The sequence below is a fragment of the Theropithecus gelada genome, chromosome 18 (assembly GCF_003255815.1).
Source record: "Theropithecus gelada isolate Dixy chromosome 18, Tgel_1.0, whole genome shotgun sequence".
Lineage (NCBI taxonomy): Eukaryota > Metazoa > Chordata > Mammalia > Primates > Cercopithecidae > Theropithecus > Theropithecus gelada.
The window spans coordinates 28,741,204-28,754,819 of record NC_037686.1 but is presented as its reverse complement, the minus strand read 5'-3'; the positions used below and the strand labels follow the sequence as shown (position 1 = coordinate 28,754,819).

Below are 13,616 nucleotides of genomic sequence, written 5' to 3'. Positions count from 1 at the left end.
AACAGGAAATTGACCCAACTTTACTTTCAGGTGACAGAAATCCATCTGTGCGCTTTCCCCTTTGCAGCACTGACAGATGTTATTTCTGGTTTTTTTGCACATAAGTGTCAAGTGTAATTTGAAATCAGTTTTTTGGGTTTTTTTAATCCCTAAGATCCCAAAGATTTTCTACCAGGTATACTGGGAGCAATGTGTCTAGGATTCTAGCTGACTAATATCAGAACTTAAAGATGCCTTAAATGTCCATGTCTTGTGGCTGGGAGGTCCCTGGCTCGGCCACTGTTCACACCATCCATTCACGCCCTCCTTGTTCTGAGTGGAGATAAAACGGTAGGGCCAGATGTGCTCCCTGGGACTTTCCTTTTTTTTTCACATAAAATCCTGTCCATCATATGCACAGCTTCCCAAATGGAAAGACATTCTACAAAATAACTGACCGGTACTTTTCAAAAATACCAAGGTCACAAACTATCCCTACAGATTAGAGGAGACTAAGCAGACATGAGGGCTAAATGCAATGTGGAATCCTGGGTAGGATCATGGAGCAAAAATAGGACCTTCGTGGAGAAACTGGTGAAATCTGAATAAAGCCTACAGTTTGGTTAATAGTACTGTACCAAAAATTGTCCTACTATTTTTGTAACTGTTCTGTAAGTCTAATATTTTTTCAGAATAAAAAGTGGAAGCAATAAAACCCAGGACAACGACAAAAAGCAGACATTCCCAAATCTAGTTGACTGAAATTCAATTTCCTGGACTCACCAAGAGTCTCTGGGAGAGGTTCGGGCACTGCATTTGAACCTTCCCTTGGGTAACCAGATGACCAGGTTTGGGGCCCCTGACTTAAATCACGGTCATCTGAGATGCAGGAAAAGGTGGGGTTTTCAGGACAGTGACAGTCTGTGGTGACAAGGTTGAGGTCTCCTAGTTCCATCTAACCCAAAATGAAGTTCACTCAGGCTGAGATGGCACTCAGAAATACTCGTTCTGCCGTCACTGGTCTGGCTGTGGCTTCCCTGGCCTTGCAGAGCCCAGCCCATGCCCCCCTCCTATACCTGTGGCTACATTAGCATCCTGTTCTCCTGAAAAGTCTTTTTGGTTCCCAGGTAGGAACGGAACAGAAAGCTGTCGGGTAAAGTGTGAGCACCAACTGCCTCCTCCTGTGAGTCATGTTGGGGGTGGGCAAAGGGAGAGTTTGGCCTGAAAGGAAAAATAAGTTTTGCCCATTGTTTTCTGGGAGAATCTACCTAAACTAAGGATAGAAAGGAAAGGCAGCTCAGAAAACGACAGACTCAGAGTTTTCCACAATATTTTAAGTTCTGGGCAGGACAAAACTGCCTTTCCCCTTCCCAGATTGAGAGTGTCAACCCTCTGCCTGGGGTATCTCAACAGTGCTGGCCAAGTGCTATGGCTGACAATGCAGCCTTTATGTGCGCAGGCGCAAGCATTCTGGGGGTAAAAAGTGGTGAAGATCGGTCTGGGTTACTAACTGCAGCAGGCCAGAGTGAAGTGGACGGTGTGGTGGGGAGTGAGGTGGGTGAAAGGAGCAGACAGTTGGGTCAGGATGTGCACAGCAGACCCTAAGCACCTTTAAGCAGCAACGAATTCACATCAGCAACCTGTCCCTTGGGCAGCAGTGAGACACAGCCTGGAAGGGAAGAAAGGTGGTGGGAACCTGTCATAGATGCCTCACTTAACCCCACAACCGCCCTGGGAAGCTGGCACTACTGCCTTCATCGTACAAAAGATGACTGATACTCGGTAAGGCCAAGTCGCTCACATGAGACCCAGGCCCCATCCCTGCTGTGGGCATGTGTGCATTCCTGAGCATGGAAATGGATTCCACTTGTACTTGGAGTAAAATGTTTCCAATCATCCAGGTGATCTCTAGCCTGTGAAATGGCTGATCCAGCTTACCTCGGGTGCCCCCCCTCCCCGCCCCCACTGCCCAGAGTCTACCCGAGGATCTCCAGTAGCACCTAATGATTTCTAGAGCTGATTAAAGATGGACTGGCTCCTCCTGTAAAGACAGCGGAGGGTCTGTCATTTTTACTCAGCAAAAATGATGAAATACTGTAACATCCACCGGTCAGGTGCATGACACCTCCCTGAGTACCACCATGGGAACCCTATGCCTCCCCTCAAAAAGGCAGGAAAGACAGGTTCTTGGATTCGTCTTTTTATTGCTCCTTCATCCTTTTGAACCTGGCACTCAGACGGACACTGCCGGGGCGACTTATAGACAAACCTCCTCTTTAATGTGCCAGTTCCCCTTGTTTGGGAGGGTGATTTGTCTAAAAGTGAAACCACCAGAGAGCCATGTAATGCAGTGAAACACTTCAAAACTCTTCCTGCATCCGCCTCACTAACCCCGAGGCTTCCACCTGAGCCCCGACTTTCTGACTTAGCGTATCAGTGTCCTGGCCTCCAGCCTGGCCCTGCTCTGCAGCAACGGATGCTCTCTAAAAGGCAGTGACTCTCTACCTGGGTTTAGGGAAGAGACCTCAGTTCTCTCTTGAACTTGCTCTGTTTATCCTCCTGTCCCGTGTCTTGTGCTCATGCACAGGCACCCTCTGCTGTCATTACAGGAGAGGCTAGTCCATCTTTAATCAGCTCTAGAAATCATTAGGTGCTACTGGAGATCCTCGGGTAGAATCCGGTGTGGGGCGGGGAGGGGCGCCCGAGATAAGCTGGATCAGCCATTTCACAGGCTACAGATCACCTGGATGATTTGAAACATTTTACTCAATGTGCCTCTGATTGGCACCAGCTGGGAGAGCAGACGATGTGAGCCATAGGAACCTGTGAATCGATTATGATGCCCTTGGCTATCCCAGCTGACTGCAAAGTTCAGGCTTCAGGGACGTTCAGCACATGTGGGCCCAGTCACCAGCATCAAACATGAAAGCAGACATTTAATCATCTCTGATCCTTGCCTTGCGGGCCATAAATTTCAAGGTTATGGGATGGATTCTGTTTCGTTTCCTGCAAGAGCAGAACTATTATTGTCTTTAGCCAAATGAGTTATGGCCCAAATATGTTGGTTATTCATTATCCACTTGCCTCATTGCCATCATTAAACAAATCAAATACAGCACTGTTTCAGCATGAGGCCCAAACCGCTAAACTTCACATTGATTTTGCAAATTGCTTTTTCTTGTTCCTTTAACCTCTGTGAAAAGCTGGAGTTTATCATCCCTTTATAACAGAAATCAAAGTCTAACTTCTCCCTTCTTAAATTTCTGTTGATAGTGCCATTACTAATAAACCCATTACAGATAAACACATCCATTCTGTGCTGTACTTGTTATAGTAACTGTGTCACAGGAAAAATGTGTTTGGCTCAATAAAAAGAGTATATGGCTGTTTTGCATAAAATTGAAATGGAAACGATACCACAGGAAATTATTTTATGTCAGCCACAAAAACAGGCAAAAACATCTCTCTGGCCAGATTGAAGAGGAAAATTAATTATGACTGCGTTATTGTGCCCAGTGAAATCAGGAGTCTAAGAATTTGGATCTCTGTAGACCAGAGGATCGGGCCGTGCAGACTTGGAGGAGAACATGCTCTGGGCCTCCAGGGACCAGCCAGTCCAATGTCCTATGCTGTCTCCTGTCTGAGGTCCCTGATCCAAACCTTCCAACCCTCCATCAAGGTGCCATGCACCTGACAAATGGGATATCTCTGTCTTCACAGCTTTAGTCCAACCCTCTCCCTTGGCACACCTCTCCATGGCTCTTCCCAGCTCCTCCCCCATGGTGAGCCCTGCAATGAGGTTGCCCACACCAGAAAGACCAGAAGTTAACTGGTGTGCAGGTTCCTGCCATGTGGTAACCTTGAAGTAGCTATTGGCCTCCTTGAATGAACTAACAGGAGGCCAATAAAGGGCAACTACTGAAGATAACCTACTTAAGACCTCAAAAAGTCTTTTGGAAGTTTCATTTCAAAAGCTATTTAAGGAGATTTCCTATCACAAAAAATGAGCCAATAATGTAGACAAATCATACACAAAAGGAGAGATGGATGCAAATGGCAATAGGCTCAACCTCCTTAGAGTGACGGGAAATGTAAATTAAAACCACAGGAACTGTTATTTCACACCCTGCAGATAGGCAAAAATGGAAGCGTTGCCTTGGCCTAGAGCAACTGAGATGCAGCTGAGAGTGTGAGTGTGGATTAGCCTCGCCCCTTCGGAGAAGAGTTTCCACTCCTGGTCTCGTGCCCCAGTGCTGTCCATCTTATTATGAACATGAATCACCTGGGGATCTCATTAAATGCAGATTTAAATCAGTTGCCATGGAAAGAGGGTCCATAAATCTGCAATTCCAACAAGCCTCCAGGAGATACTCATATTGTCTGAGGTCCAACTTTGAGTTGCAAGCCCCCAGCCAAGTTCTTACAAGTGCACCAGGAGACGAGCAAAAAATTCATAGTAGCACTGAGAATATAGGAAAATATCAGAAGAAAGAAATGTAAATGCCTTAGATATTGATTTTGGAATCTATAAACATATTCTTGAATATGTACAAGCCAGTCTCCCTGAATGATAGTTCTCCATTTAAAAAATGAAATAAACGTAGTGGAGAGCAGAGGAAGGCATACATTAAAGAGAAAGCCCACACCTAACGCCACTAATCCAAGGGACAGGGACCCACACCTCAAGGCCTCACGCCTGAGGTTCTGAAGTAGTGGGTGTGGGTGCAGCCCACATATCAGGAATTTAAGCATCTCCGCAGAACATTCTAATGTGCATCCAGGGTTGAGAACCACAGCTCAAGAACCTTGTTATTCAGTGTGTACCAAGGGCCAGAGGCATTCACCTCATCTAGGAGCTTGTCAGAAACAGACGCTCAGTCCACGCGTCTTACTGAATGAGAATCCCATTCCCTGCTCCCCATCCCATCCCCATCTGCACTCCTACCCGCAACTCAAGTGTTATTTTCCTTTCTGGGGAAAAATTCTCATCAGAAACTAAAGCAGATCATAGGAAAGGAGCAGGGACCACAGGAATGTGGGTTAGTGTTCTGTATCCTGGAAACGTTTGTAAATGGGTCAAGCAGAACCACTGGGTCCAACATACACAGGCCACACCCTGGTCACCTCCTATGTGAATCTAAGGGTGGAATAAGTTCGGGGCTCTCTGAATTTGAGTCCTTACTCAACTCCCTGCCTAGCTGGACTCCCACTCATTTCACTTTTGGGAGAAAACAGGAGGAAGCCACTGGCTTTCTTTCCCTGTCACTAGCCCTTATTCTCAGAGGCAAAGCCAGTGGAGACTAAAGCAGCCTCTAGAGTGGCCCAGCGGCGGGCTGAGCACTCTTCTGAAACACTCAAGGCCACAGCTCATGCAGGGAGATGTCAAAGGATCCACAGGATCCTGTTTCCCTATGGAGCACTGTCCCTGAGAGGGTCAGACAGAGGCAACCCCACACCCATGAGTTGGGTGGGCAGGAGCAGGCAGTAGGTTCAGACCAAAAAGGAAAATCAGTCACTCTGATTTAGTTGAATCCTCTATTTGGTGGGAAAAGTAAAAAACGGTCAACCTAGGCCACGTTAAATGTTTCAAGCATCCCAGTGACCATCAAATCACTTGCTACCCCTGGTTTTTGCCTTCAACATGCTTGTGGGCAGCGATGAACCCAGGAGGGCCAGTCTCCAGCCCCACAAGCGCCCCCTGGTGCTGGGTGCAAGGCAGAAACACAGCCTCCAGCAGAGCATCTTGGCTGGACTTAACGATGGGCTCCACTAGTGCTCACCCCATACACCACAGACGCTTAAGGACTTTTCATACCTTCCTGGGAACAAAGTATGCATTGAGAGAGGCCTAGCCACCAATGGCAGATACACTGAACAGGTGTGGCTGCAGCTCCCCTCCTCCACAATGGCCAACGTTGACAGCCAACCCTGAAACCTTCTGTGGATGAGTGCAAGTAGGCACTCTGGGAGCCACTGACAATTCACTGGAGCTGTGTCTCCACCTTTCCCAGTTCACATAGAACGGGAGGGCAGATCCCTGTAGGGGTGAACACTCACGCCTCCTTTAATGCACTCACAAGATTTCCGGTTGGCCCGGGATCGTTTCCTCTCCCTCGGCACCACTCGCTGACTGGGCACTTGGGTGGCCGACTTGACGATGCGGTCCATGATCTCATCAGCTGCATCGTCTGTGACATTGGGCGAGTCATCAGTTCCCATAGTCCAGGAACTAGTGGATCCTAAGAATTAAACAGCCAGAGTGCACAACATACTCAGAAGGAAAATACGAAAGATGATGTGCAGCACTATTCCTCCAAGCAACTGAGTTCTTTCAGCAACAGATCACAGGTAAGGCCAGAGTTAGAGCCCCAGAGCTAGTGATAGATCCAGAGGGCTAACCTGTCCCCACTGCAGGGAGCACTCTACCCTGCAGGCCCGGTGACTGCTACCCCACAGGCTCTGATCAAACCCATACACGGGGCACTTATTTCATACCACCCTGTAACACAGCTGTGTTCTTGTCTCTCATTATTATTTAACTCTCCAACCCATGTGTGTTGTCTTTACCTGCCAGGTCCTGTGATCATCTGAGGGCAGATGATCCAAGCCACACCCTGCTGCACAGTCATCAATATCTGGTGGTGCACACCCAGTAATGTAGAGACCCACTGAAGGTCTTATTGAGACAGCTCTCTATCCGTGGTTGTATGTGCCTAGTCAATGTCAGCTGACCCTAACTTCTCACTAAGTAGAAAGCAATAGATTTTCATAATACACAGTTTATCTTTGAATTATCTAGCCTTTAATAGACAACTGTAACAGGATTGCCCTCTTTAAACAGCAAAGGGGTTGTTAACTTAAATTTTCTCTGGTACATAAATCTCCTCCCTCAACCACATTTTCTGTAGTTTATAAATTACATATTAAAACAAGTCAGAAGAAAGCATCACCAAAACATGGGTCCCGTGTACAGTCATCCCTCAGTATACAGAGGGATTGGTTCCAGCACCCCCAAGTATGTCCAAATCTGTGCATAATCAAGTTCCACAGTCAACCCTGCAGAACTTGAGTTTGCAGCCCTCTATACACATGGGCTTCACATCCTGTAAATACTCTATTTTTGATCGGTATTGTTGGAAAAAATCTGCATGTAGGTAGATGTGCTCCATCAAATCCAAGTTGTTCAAAGGTCAACTGCAATGTTAAACAGTTAGAAATTAATGCTAATGTAATATATGGAGAACTACATCTTTGTAATTGATCGGCCCTCTTGTGAAATCTCTTCTATACGATAGTGAAGATATGTTGCTGCAAGAGGAAAGATGTACAATATGCTCCAAATTGTTAATTTCTACCACCTACACTTCATTTTATAGTAGATGCACAACAACTTCAGAAACCTGTAGGTGAGAATTCTCAGAATCATTGCCTATGGCACAAAAGTACCCCCAGCCTGACTAAAGTATAACACAGGCTAGGGAACTGCCAGCTTTTCCCAACTTGGAGGAAAAAAGGGTTAATAAATAGTTAAAATGTTTGAGTTCTCCCCCACTAATTTTTTTAAGTGCTTACAACCACCTGACTGGTAATGAATGAACCAAGAAAAATAGTTATCAATGGAAATGGTTGGGAACAGTGGATCACAGTTCAATGGACTGTGATTTTCGTGTGTGTGTGTGTGTGTGTGTGTGTGTGTGTGTGTGTGTGTGTTGAAATATTGCTGCAAATACATACTGTGCTATAAAGTAGTCATAATTTCTAATAGTAAAATTCATGACTGAATTAAATACATAAATATTTCACACTTTGCAAAAGGAGAGCCAGGATACCAGGTGCCCTGTCACCTGCATGTACGTAAAACCTGTGGCTATAGAACGATGATGTTTTCAAATGGCAAGATTCCTGTTGGCTGGGCATGGTGGCTCACACCTGTAATCCAGCACTTTGGGAGGCTGAGGCGGGCAGATCACTTGATGTCAGGAGTTCAAGAACAGCCTGGCCAACACAGTGAAACCCCGTCTCTACTAAAAATACAAAAATTCGCTGAGCGTGATGGCGTGCACCTATAGTCCCAGCTACTCAGGAGGCTGAGACAGGAGAATCGCTTGAACCCAGGAGGCAGAAGCTGCAGTGAGCTGAGATCACGTCACTATGTTCCAGCCTGGGCAACAAAGTGAGACTCTGATTTCTGTTATTATTGATACAGGTTTTTTAAAAATTTGTTTTGCTTAGATTTTATTATTATTATTTTTTAAATGATAGCATACCTACAGCATGGGCACATGCAAAAACAGTAAATTGTACTTTTTGTGCTTATACCCAAGAGAATTTGATCTACTTGCTATTAGGCCAGTTTTTTCAGCATTATAAACCCTTTAAAAAATAGATTCTTTTCAAAAATAAACTGTTGAAATTGCTCCTGAATGTGTCTGCATTCTCAGAATGGTCGAGGTATTCTAATTGGAAGTAAAAGTCCTTATAATGCCACAGCTTTTAGACTGGGCCTCTGCAGATCCTCTGAACAATGGTCCTCCTCAGAGTAGAGCAATCAATCGTGCAATTGTGTTTTACCCCGCAATTTCCTGTGTTCCCTTTTATCTACTGATGTATAATTCTCTGTCTTACCTTAAAATGCCAAACTACCTTCTAAAAACATGCAAAGCTCAATAAATTGTCTTTGCTCATAATACATTATCAGAGCACTGGGCCAGAAATGAAGGCATCATCTAATCTTCCCTCTGAGAATTACCTATACTTTTCCATCTTACACAACCCTAAGGATCTTCTGTCAGTGTAACGTGTCAGGAGATGCTGAAAGGAAACATCTTGCCATAGGTCCAAGATTGTCAAACTCAATTTTATGATGACTTCATTCTCTTAAGACTTCATTCCTGGTTCTACTTTATGTCCGCTCCTCTTGGTTACTTTCCCACTGCCTGATTACCATTTATTTCCATTCTTCCTAGTCATGTATACATTCCTCTTCCTGGAACCCTTGCACCCACACCGTAGCCATCAGGGTAATGCTGCACACACATTTTACATACCCAAGGGACCATGTTAGTTAGTAAGTGTTAGCAAGACATTTGAGATGTGGTGGAAAGGATAAAGCATTCTAGACCATAATAGCACACTATCACTTTACTTTTATATTTCTAAAACATGAAAACTGAGATTTGAAAGCACTGAAATTTGTTTTTCCCTTTATGGAAATCTAATCTAAAGAGTCTACAAGGAAAACACTTAAGTCAAAATGGATATTCTACTGTTTTAATGTAAAAAGTTTGCTTTCCTTTCTGAAAGATAATTTCTCTGAAGACAGACTTCTGTAGTTGAAGTTATTTCTTCTGGCAGTTTAAAGGTATCATTCCTTTTTTTTCGGGCTTCTGTAGTTCCTTTTGAAAACTGAGCCATCATTATTACCATTGCTCCATAGGAGGTAATGTATCTTTCTTTTCTGTTTTCAAGATTTTATCTTTATTTATTTATTTTAGCACTTTGTCTACGGTATGGTTCTCCTTGTACTTACTCTTCTTGGATTTGCTAAGTTTCTTAAATATGTTGGTTGATATTTATCATCAGTTTTGGTAAATTCTCAGCCATCTCTTCAAATCTATTCAATCTCTTCAAATATTGCTTCTGATCCATCTTTTTCCAGTATTCCAATTACACGTTAGACCATTCAACTGTGTGTCCCTCAGATCTTACATTTTATTCTATTCTTTCCATTTTTTCACTATGCTTCTGTTTGTACATTTTCTATTAACCTGCCTTTGAATCCATTTTTCCTCTTTTGCTGTGACCAATCTCTATTAAGCCCATCCAATGAGTTTCTTATTTCAGATATTTTGTAGTTCTGGAATATCCATTTTATTCTTATTTATAGAGTCCAATTTGCTATTGAAATTATCTATCTTTTTACCCATCTGTCTATGTTTCCTTTTAGTTTTTAACATTTATAATGGTCATTTCAAGTCCTTGACTGTAGATTTCAACATCTGAATCACTTATGGGTCTGCTGCTATTATCTAGTTTTCTTCTTGATTTTCAGTCATATTTTCATATTATTCCTCTGGCTTGTAATTTTTACTGTACTGGACTTTGTGTATAGAAGGACGTAGAGACTGAAGACAGCGTTATTTTCCTCCAGAGAGTCTTCTCTCTTCTGTTAACAGATACAGTGAGGTACTGAGCTGGGTTTAGGCCAGACGGCAGCTTTAGTTCACAAGCAGTCCACTTCCCACCTCTCTTTTTCTTGAGGCCAAGATCAGTAAGTATCTGTTCAAGGTGCTTACTCTAGCCTATCTTTGTCTCCTCAGTTTAAAGACTGCAGGACATCTCCTTCAACCTTTCTAGCCCAGGATCACCCACTGACCTTCCTCCCTCCAACCCCCATTCCGCAGTGCTGCATTTAGCAAATGTCTCATGAGAAAATCATCTGCATTTTGGCCTCCTCTCAATTTCAATCTCTTATACCAGTTCACACAGCTACTACAAATTCTGCTGGCTTCCCTTTCCCATTTGAGTCACTCCATCACTGTAAGCCCAATCCTCAGCTTGTGCCCAGATTTGGCAAATGCTCACAGAGAGGCAATGTCAGCTCACCTCCAATTCTAGTTTGTCTAGTCCTCTTTCCTTTTACAGTTCTATGATGTTTTTTAAAAGAAGGCTTGATTATTTGTATTTCTAGTTGTTGTAGCAGGTGGGTGACTTGTCACTCCGTAACACATAACACATGAAAGCAGAAGTCTCCCTTGAGATGGGCATTAATGTGCAGAGAAACTGAACAGCCTCCCATTCTAATCCCTTTCATATGCCAGCAAAGATGACCGCATGTTGTACAAACCCAGCAACATCTTTTCTCTTCATCCTTTCTGGTCAGGAATAGATGTTTCTTTTCCTTTAAAACTGGTACAACCTGTTTATGTTCCGTTACTGAGATCCACCCCCTAAGAAGGCTTCAACTGCACTCCCCTTGCATCCACCAAGGCACAGGGGCTCAAGACTTCGGCCTGATGGCTGGGGTCACCATGGTGCAGGCATGAATGTTCTCCTTCACATCCCTGTTGGCCATGTTTAGCCTAGCATACAAAGCCTGCAAGAGCTGCTGGGCACAGAGAGGCTCATAACATGGGATGTCTTAGGCCTTTTTGGGTGCCACAGGGTGTGGAGGTGAATGGAGGTGAATGGAACGGGAGAGGCAGAGGAGCGGGCATCCTGAACTGAGGGAGCAGCATGAGAAGAGCAGGGACTCCGGGACATGCAGGGTGCCGAGAAGCGCTGCGGTGACCATGCAGGGTGAAGGAAAGCCAAGCTTGGGAGACAGGACAGGACCTGCCTACAGGAGCCTCCAAGAACAGTGTGAATAGTGTGGGCTTCACCCTGCAGGCAGTGAGGAAACCCAGGAGGGTAAACGGGTTATCAGGCCAGACCAAGGAAACACGAGGAAACATTCACAGATGTCAAATGCATCTCAATCTCTTCTAATGATAAAAACAAATCTGGAAACTCGAATCTGGCCACCATTTTGAAGTTTCAGTTTTTGTCTCTGCCTAAGGATGTAAAAAAGGGACCAAGGGGGTAGTGCTGGGGTTGGCAACCTCGTCCTGTGTAGTAGATGTTTCAGGCTTTGTGGGTCCTACAGTGTCTGTCACAGTGGCTCAACTCTACCAAAGTAGCCACAGACACTACACAAATGAGTAAGTATGGCTGTGTCCCAACAAAACTTTATTTCTAGAAGCAGCGGGAAGGCTGGCGTTGGCTTGCAGGTCACAGTCTGCCCGCCCCAGCTCTCCCTCGGGAGATCACCCCCGTAAGGATTCCCTCTGTGTGAAGTGAGGTACTCTCGTGGGAATGTTTGTTTTGGAGATGAAGCTATTGAAGGCGGGTCAGGAAGACGCTAGTGAAGGAATGTGTGTGGTTAGGTTGGCACTGGAGCTGAGGGCCAGTCACAGCCGTGGACCACAGCCTGCCATGGAGACCGGACCCCCCTGGAGTGGGCAACCTGAGAAGACAAGATGAGCCCCACGCAGCCAGGAGTTACCTCGGCTTGCTCGGCTGCGTGTGCGGACGCCCAGCGCGGGGGCGGCGTCCTCCACGGAGGGAGACGACGTTTTCAGCACAGCCTTCATGTTCTCGTGCTCAGCCGCATCCTCCGCATAGCTCAGACCCTGCGGCTGGCTTGGGGGCGCCGGAGAACTGCCGGAAAATTTGCCGGACTGCAAAACCAAGGGGAAGTTAGCAGGTGAGGGAGACTCCCCAAAAAGACAACTCAAGCTTCTAAAACCCACGGTTGAGGAAAACCTCCTCTCCTCTGTCTTGTTTTGTTTGCAGACACATTCATTACGGCAGTCACTGAAATTGTTAACTAATGACAAAACATCTGTGCCTACAGGAAGATCTCATATGAGACAGAAAAGCCCCCAGCGCCCAGAAGGACCATCACCCATTCATCCATTGTAGTGGTCTCTCTCACTCACTCAGATCCCCTCAAAGGGTGGCTGCCAGGAGCGACTGGCATTGGTTCTGGGAAGGTCTAAAGCCAAATGTGTTTCTAACACCGAAGCCCTGATACGAGAATTGAAATGAAATATGCATTGTTAACCAAGCATATTGGGCTTTATTTTTTTTACTTAGTGCCAGAAAGCAGTTAAATTTTCCTTAAGTATCACTTACGATGGTAGAATTACAAAAGTGGGATTTAGTCACAGAATTCTAGCATGTTCAGAGTTGGGAAGAATTCTTCTAGACCTCGTCCCACCTTGCTTTTATGGAAAAGGAAACTGAGGTCCTTCAAGAATACGTGGCTTGCCAGGGACCCCAAAAGAATTAGTGTCAGGGCGCAGAACAGAACAAGACACAGAAATTCATGCTGATTTTCTCTAACCGAACAGAAGGTCAGGACATACATATTTTAAAAGAGGTATGCTGGAATACGATACGTACACAATGCCGAACACCTGGATGAAGAACAAAAAGATTAACATTTGCAAAGAATAGCTCCACAGATTGCTGGCTTCCTTTGTCACCCAGTGTTTCAGCCATGGCAACAGGGTTGGGGACATATCTGTGGCTTGTAGCATCTACACAGCTCTCTCCTCATTTTCCAGGGCCAATTAGCCCCCTTTGGTCTCTGGTTCTCGCACCTGCATCCAGGGTCTGGTGAGGAGCCCCTGCCATCTACCACTGCATGGACATTGGCCCATGGGAGCCATTAACACGAGCAGAGGAAATGGGCACACATCGGAGGCTGCCTACTGGCTGGGGGCTGAGACTCTAGCCTGGCCCTTGGCCACTGCGCCGCTTCCTCTTTGATTTCAGGCCTCTTCATGTGGTTATTCCGGAATCTAGTTCTCATATTTAAGTTGCCAAAGGAAAATTCTCTGTCTACTTTTCCAGCAGCAGGGAGAGACCTGCTAAACCTGCCACTTGTGACATGGTTACTGATTAGCTAGGCCTCAGGGACAGCTCAGAAAATGCATTTAACCCTTCAGTCCCTGGCACACGTGGCATGATGAGGGCTCCTGTCAGGTGGTTAGTGATCACACAAAAACCAACCAGAAAAATGTTCATGCATTGTTTAAAGCACTGAGTGGTGCTGACACTTCATGCTGATTATGTTAGGTTAGACCAGAGCA

General features: G+C 45.3%; 1 protein-coding gene across 3 annotated transcripts in view; it reads right to left on the bottom strand.

Moving 5' to 3' along the window:
* Positions 1-13,616, bottom strand: part of FHOD3 (formin homology 2 domain containing 3) — a 487,786-nt gene that overhangs the window by 4,690 nt on the left and 469,480 nt on the right. For all 3 annotated transcript variants that reach the window (XM_025365274.1, XM_025365275.1, XM_025365277.1), the window contains 2 exons: positions 12,023-12,197; positions 6,057-6,218 (listed from right to left, as the gene is read on the bottom strand). In XM_025365274.1, coding sequence (XP_025221059.1) covers positions 6,057-6,218; positions 12,023-12,197 — 337 coding nt within the window. The remainder of the gene's footprint in view (positions 1-6,056; positions 6,219-12,022; positions 12,198-13,616) is intronic.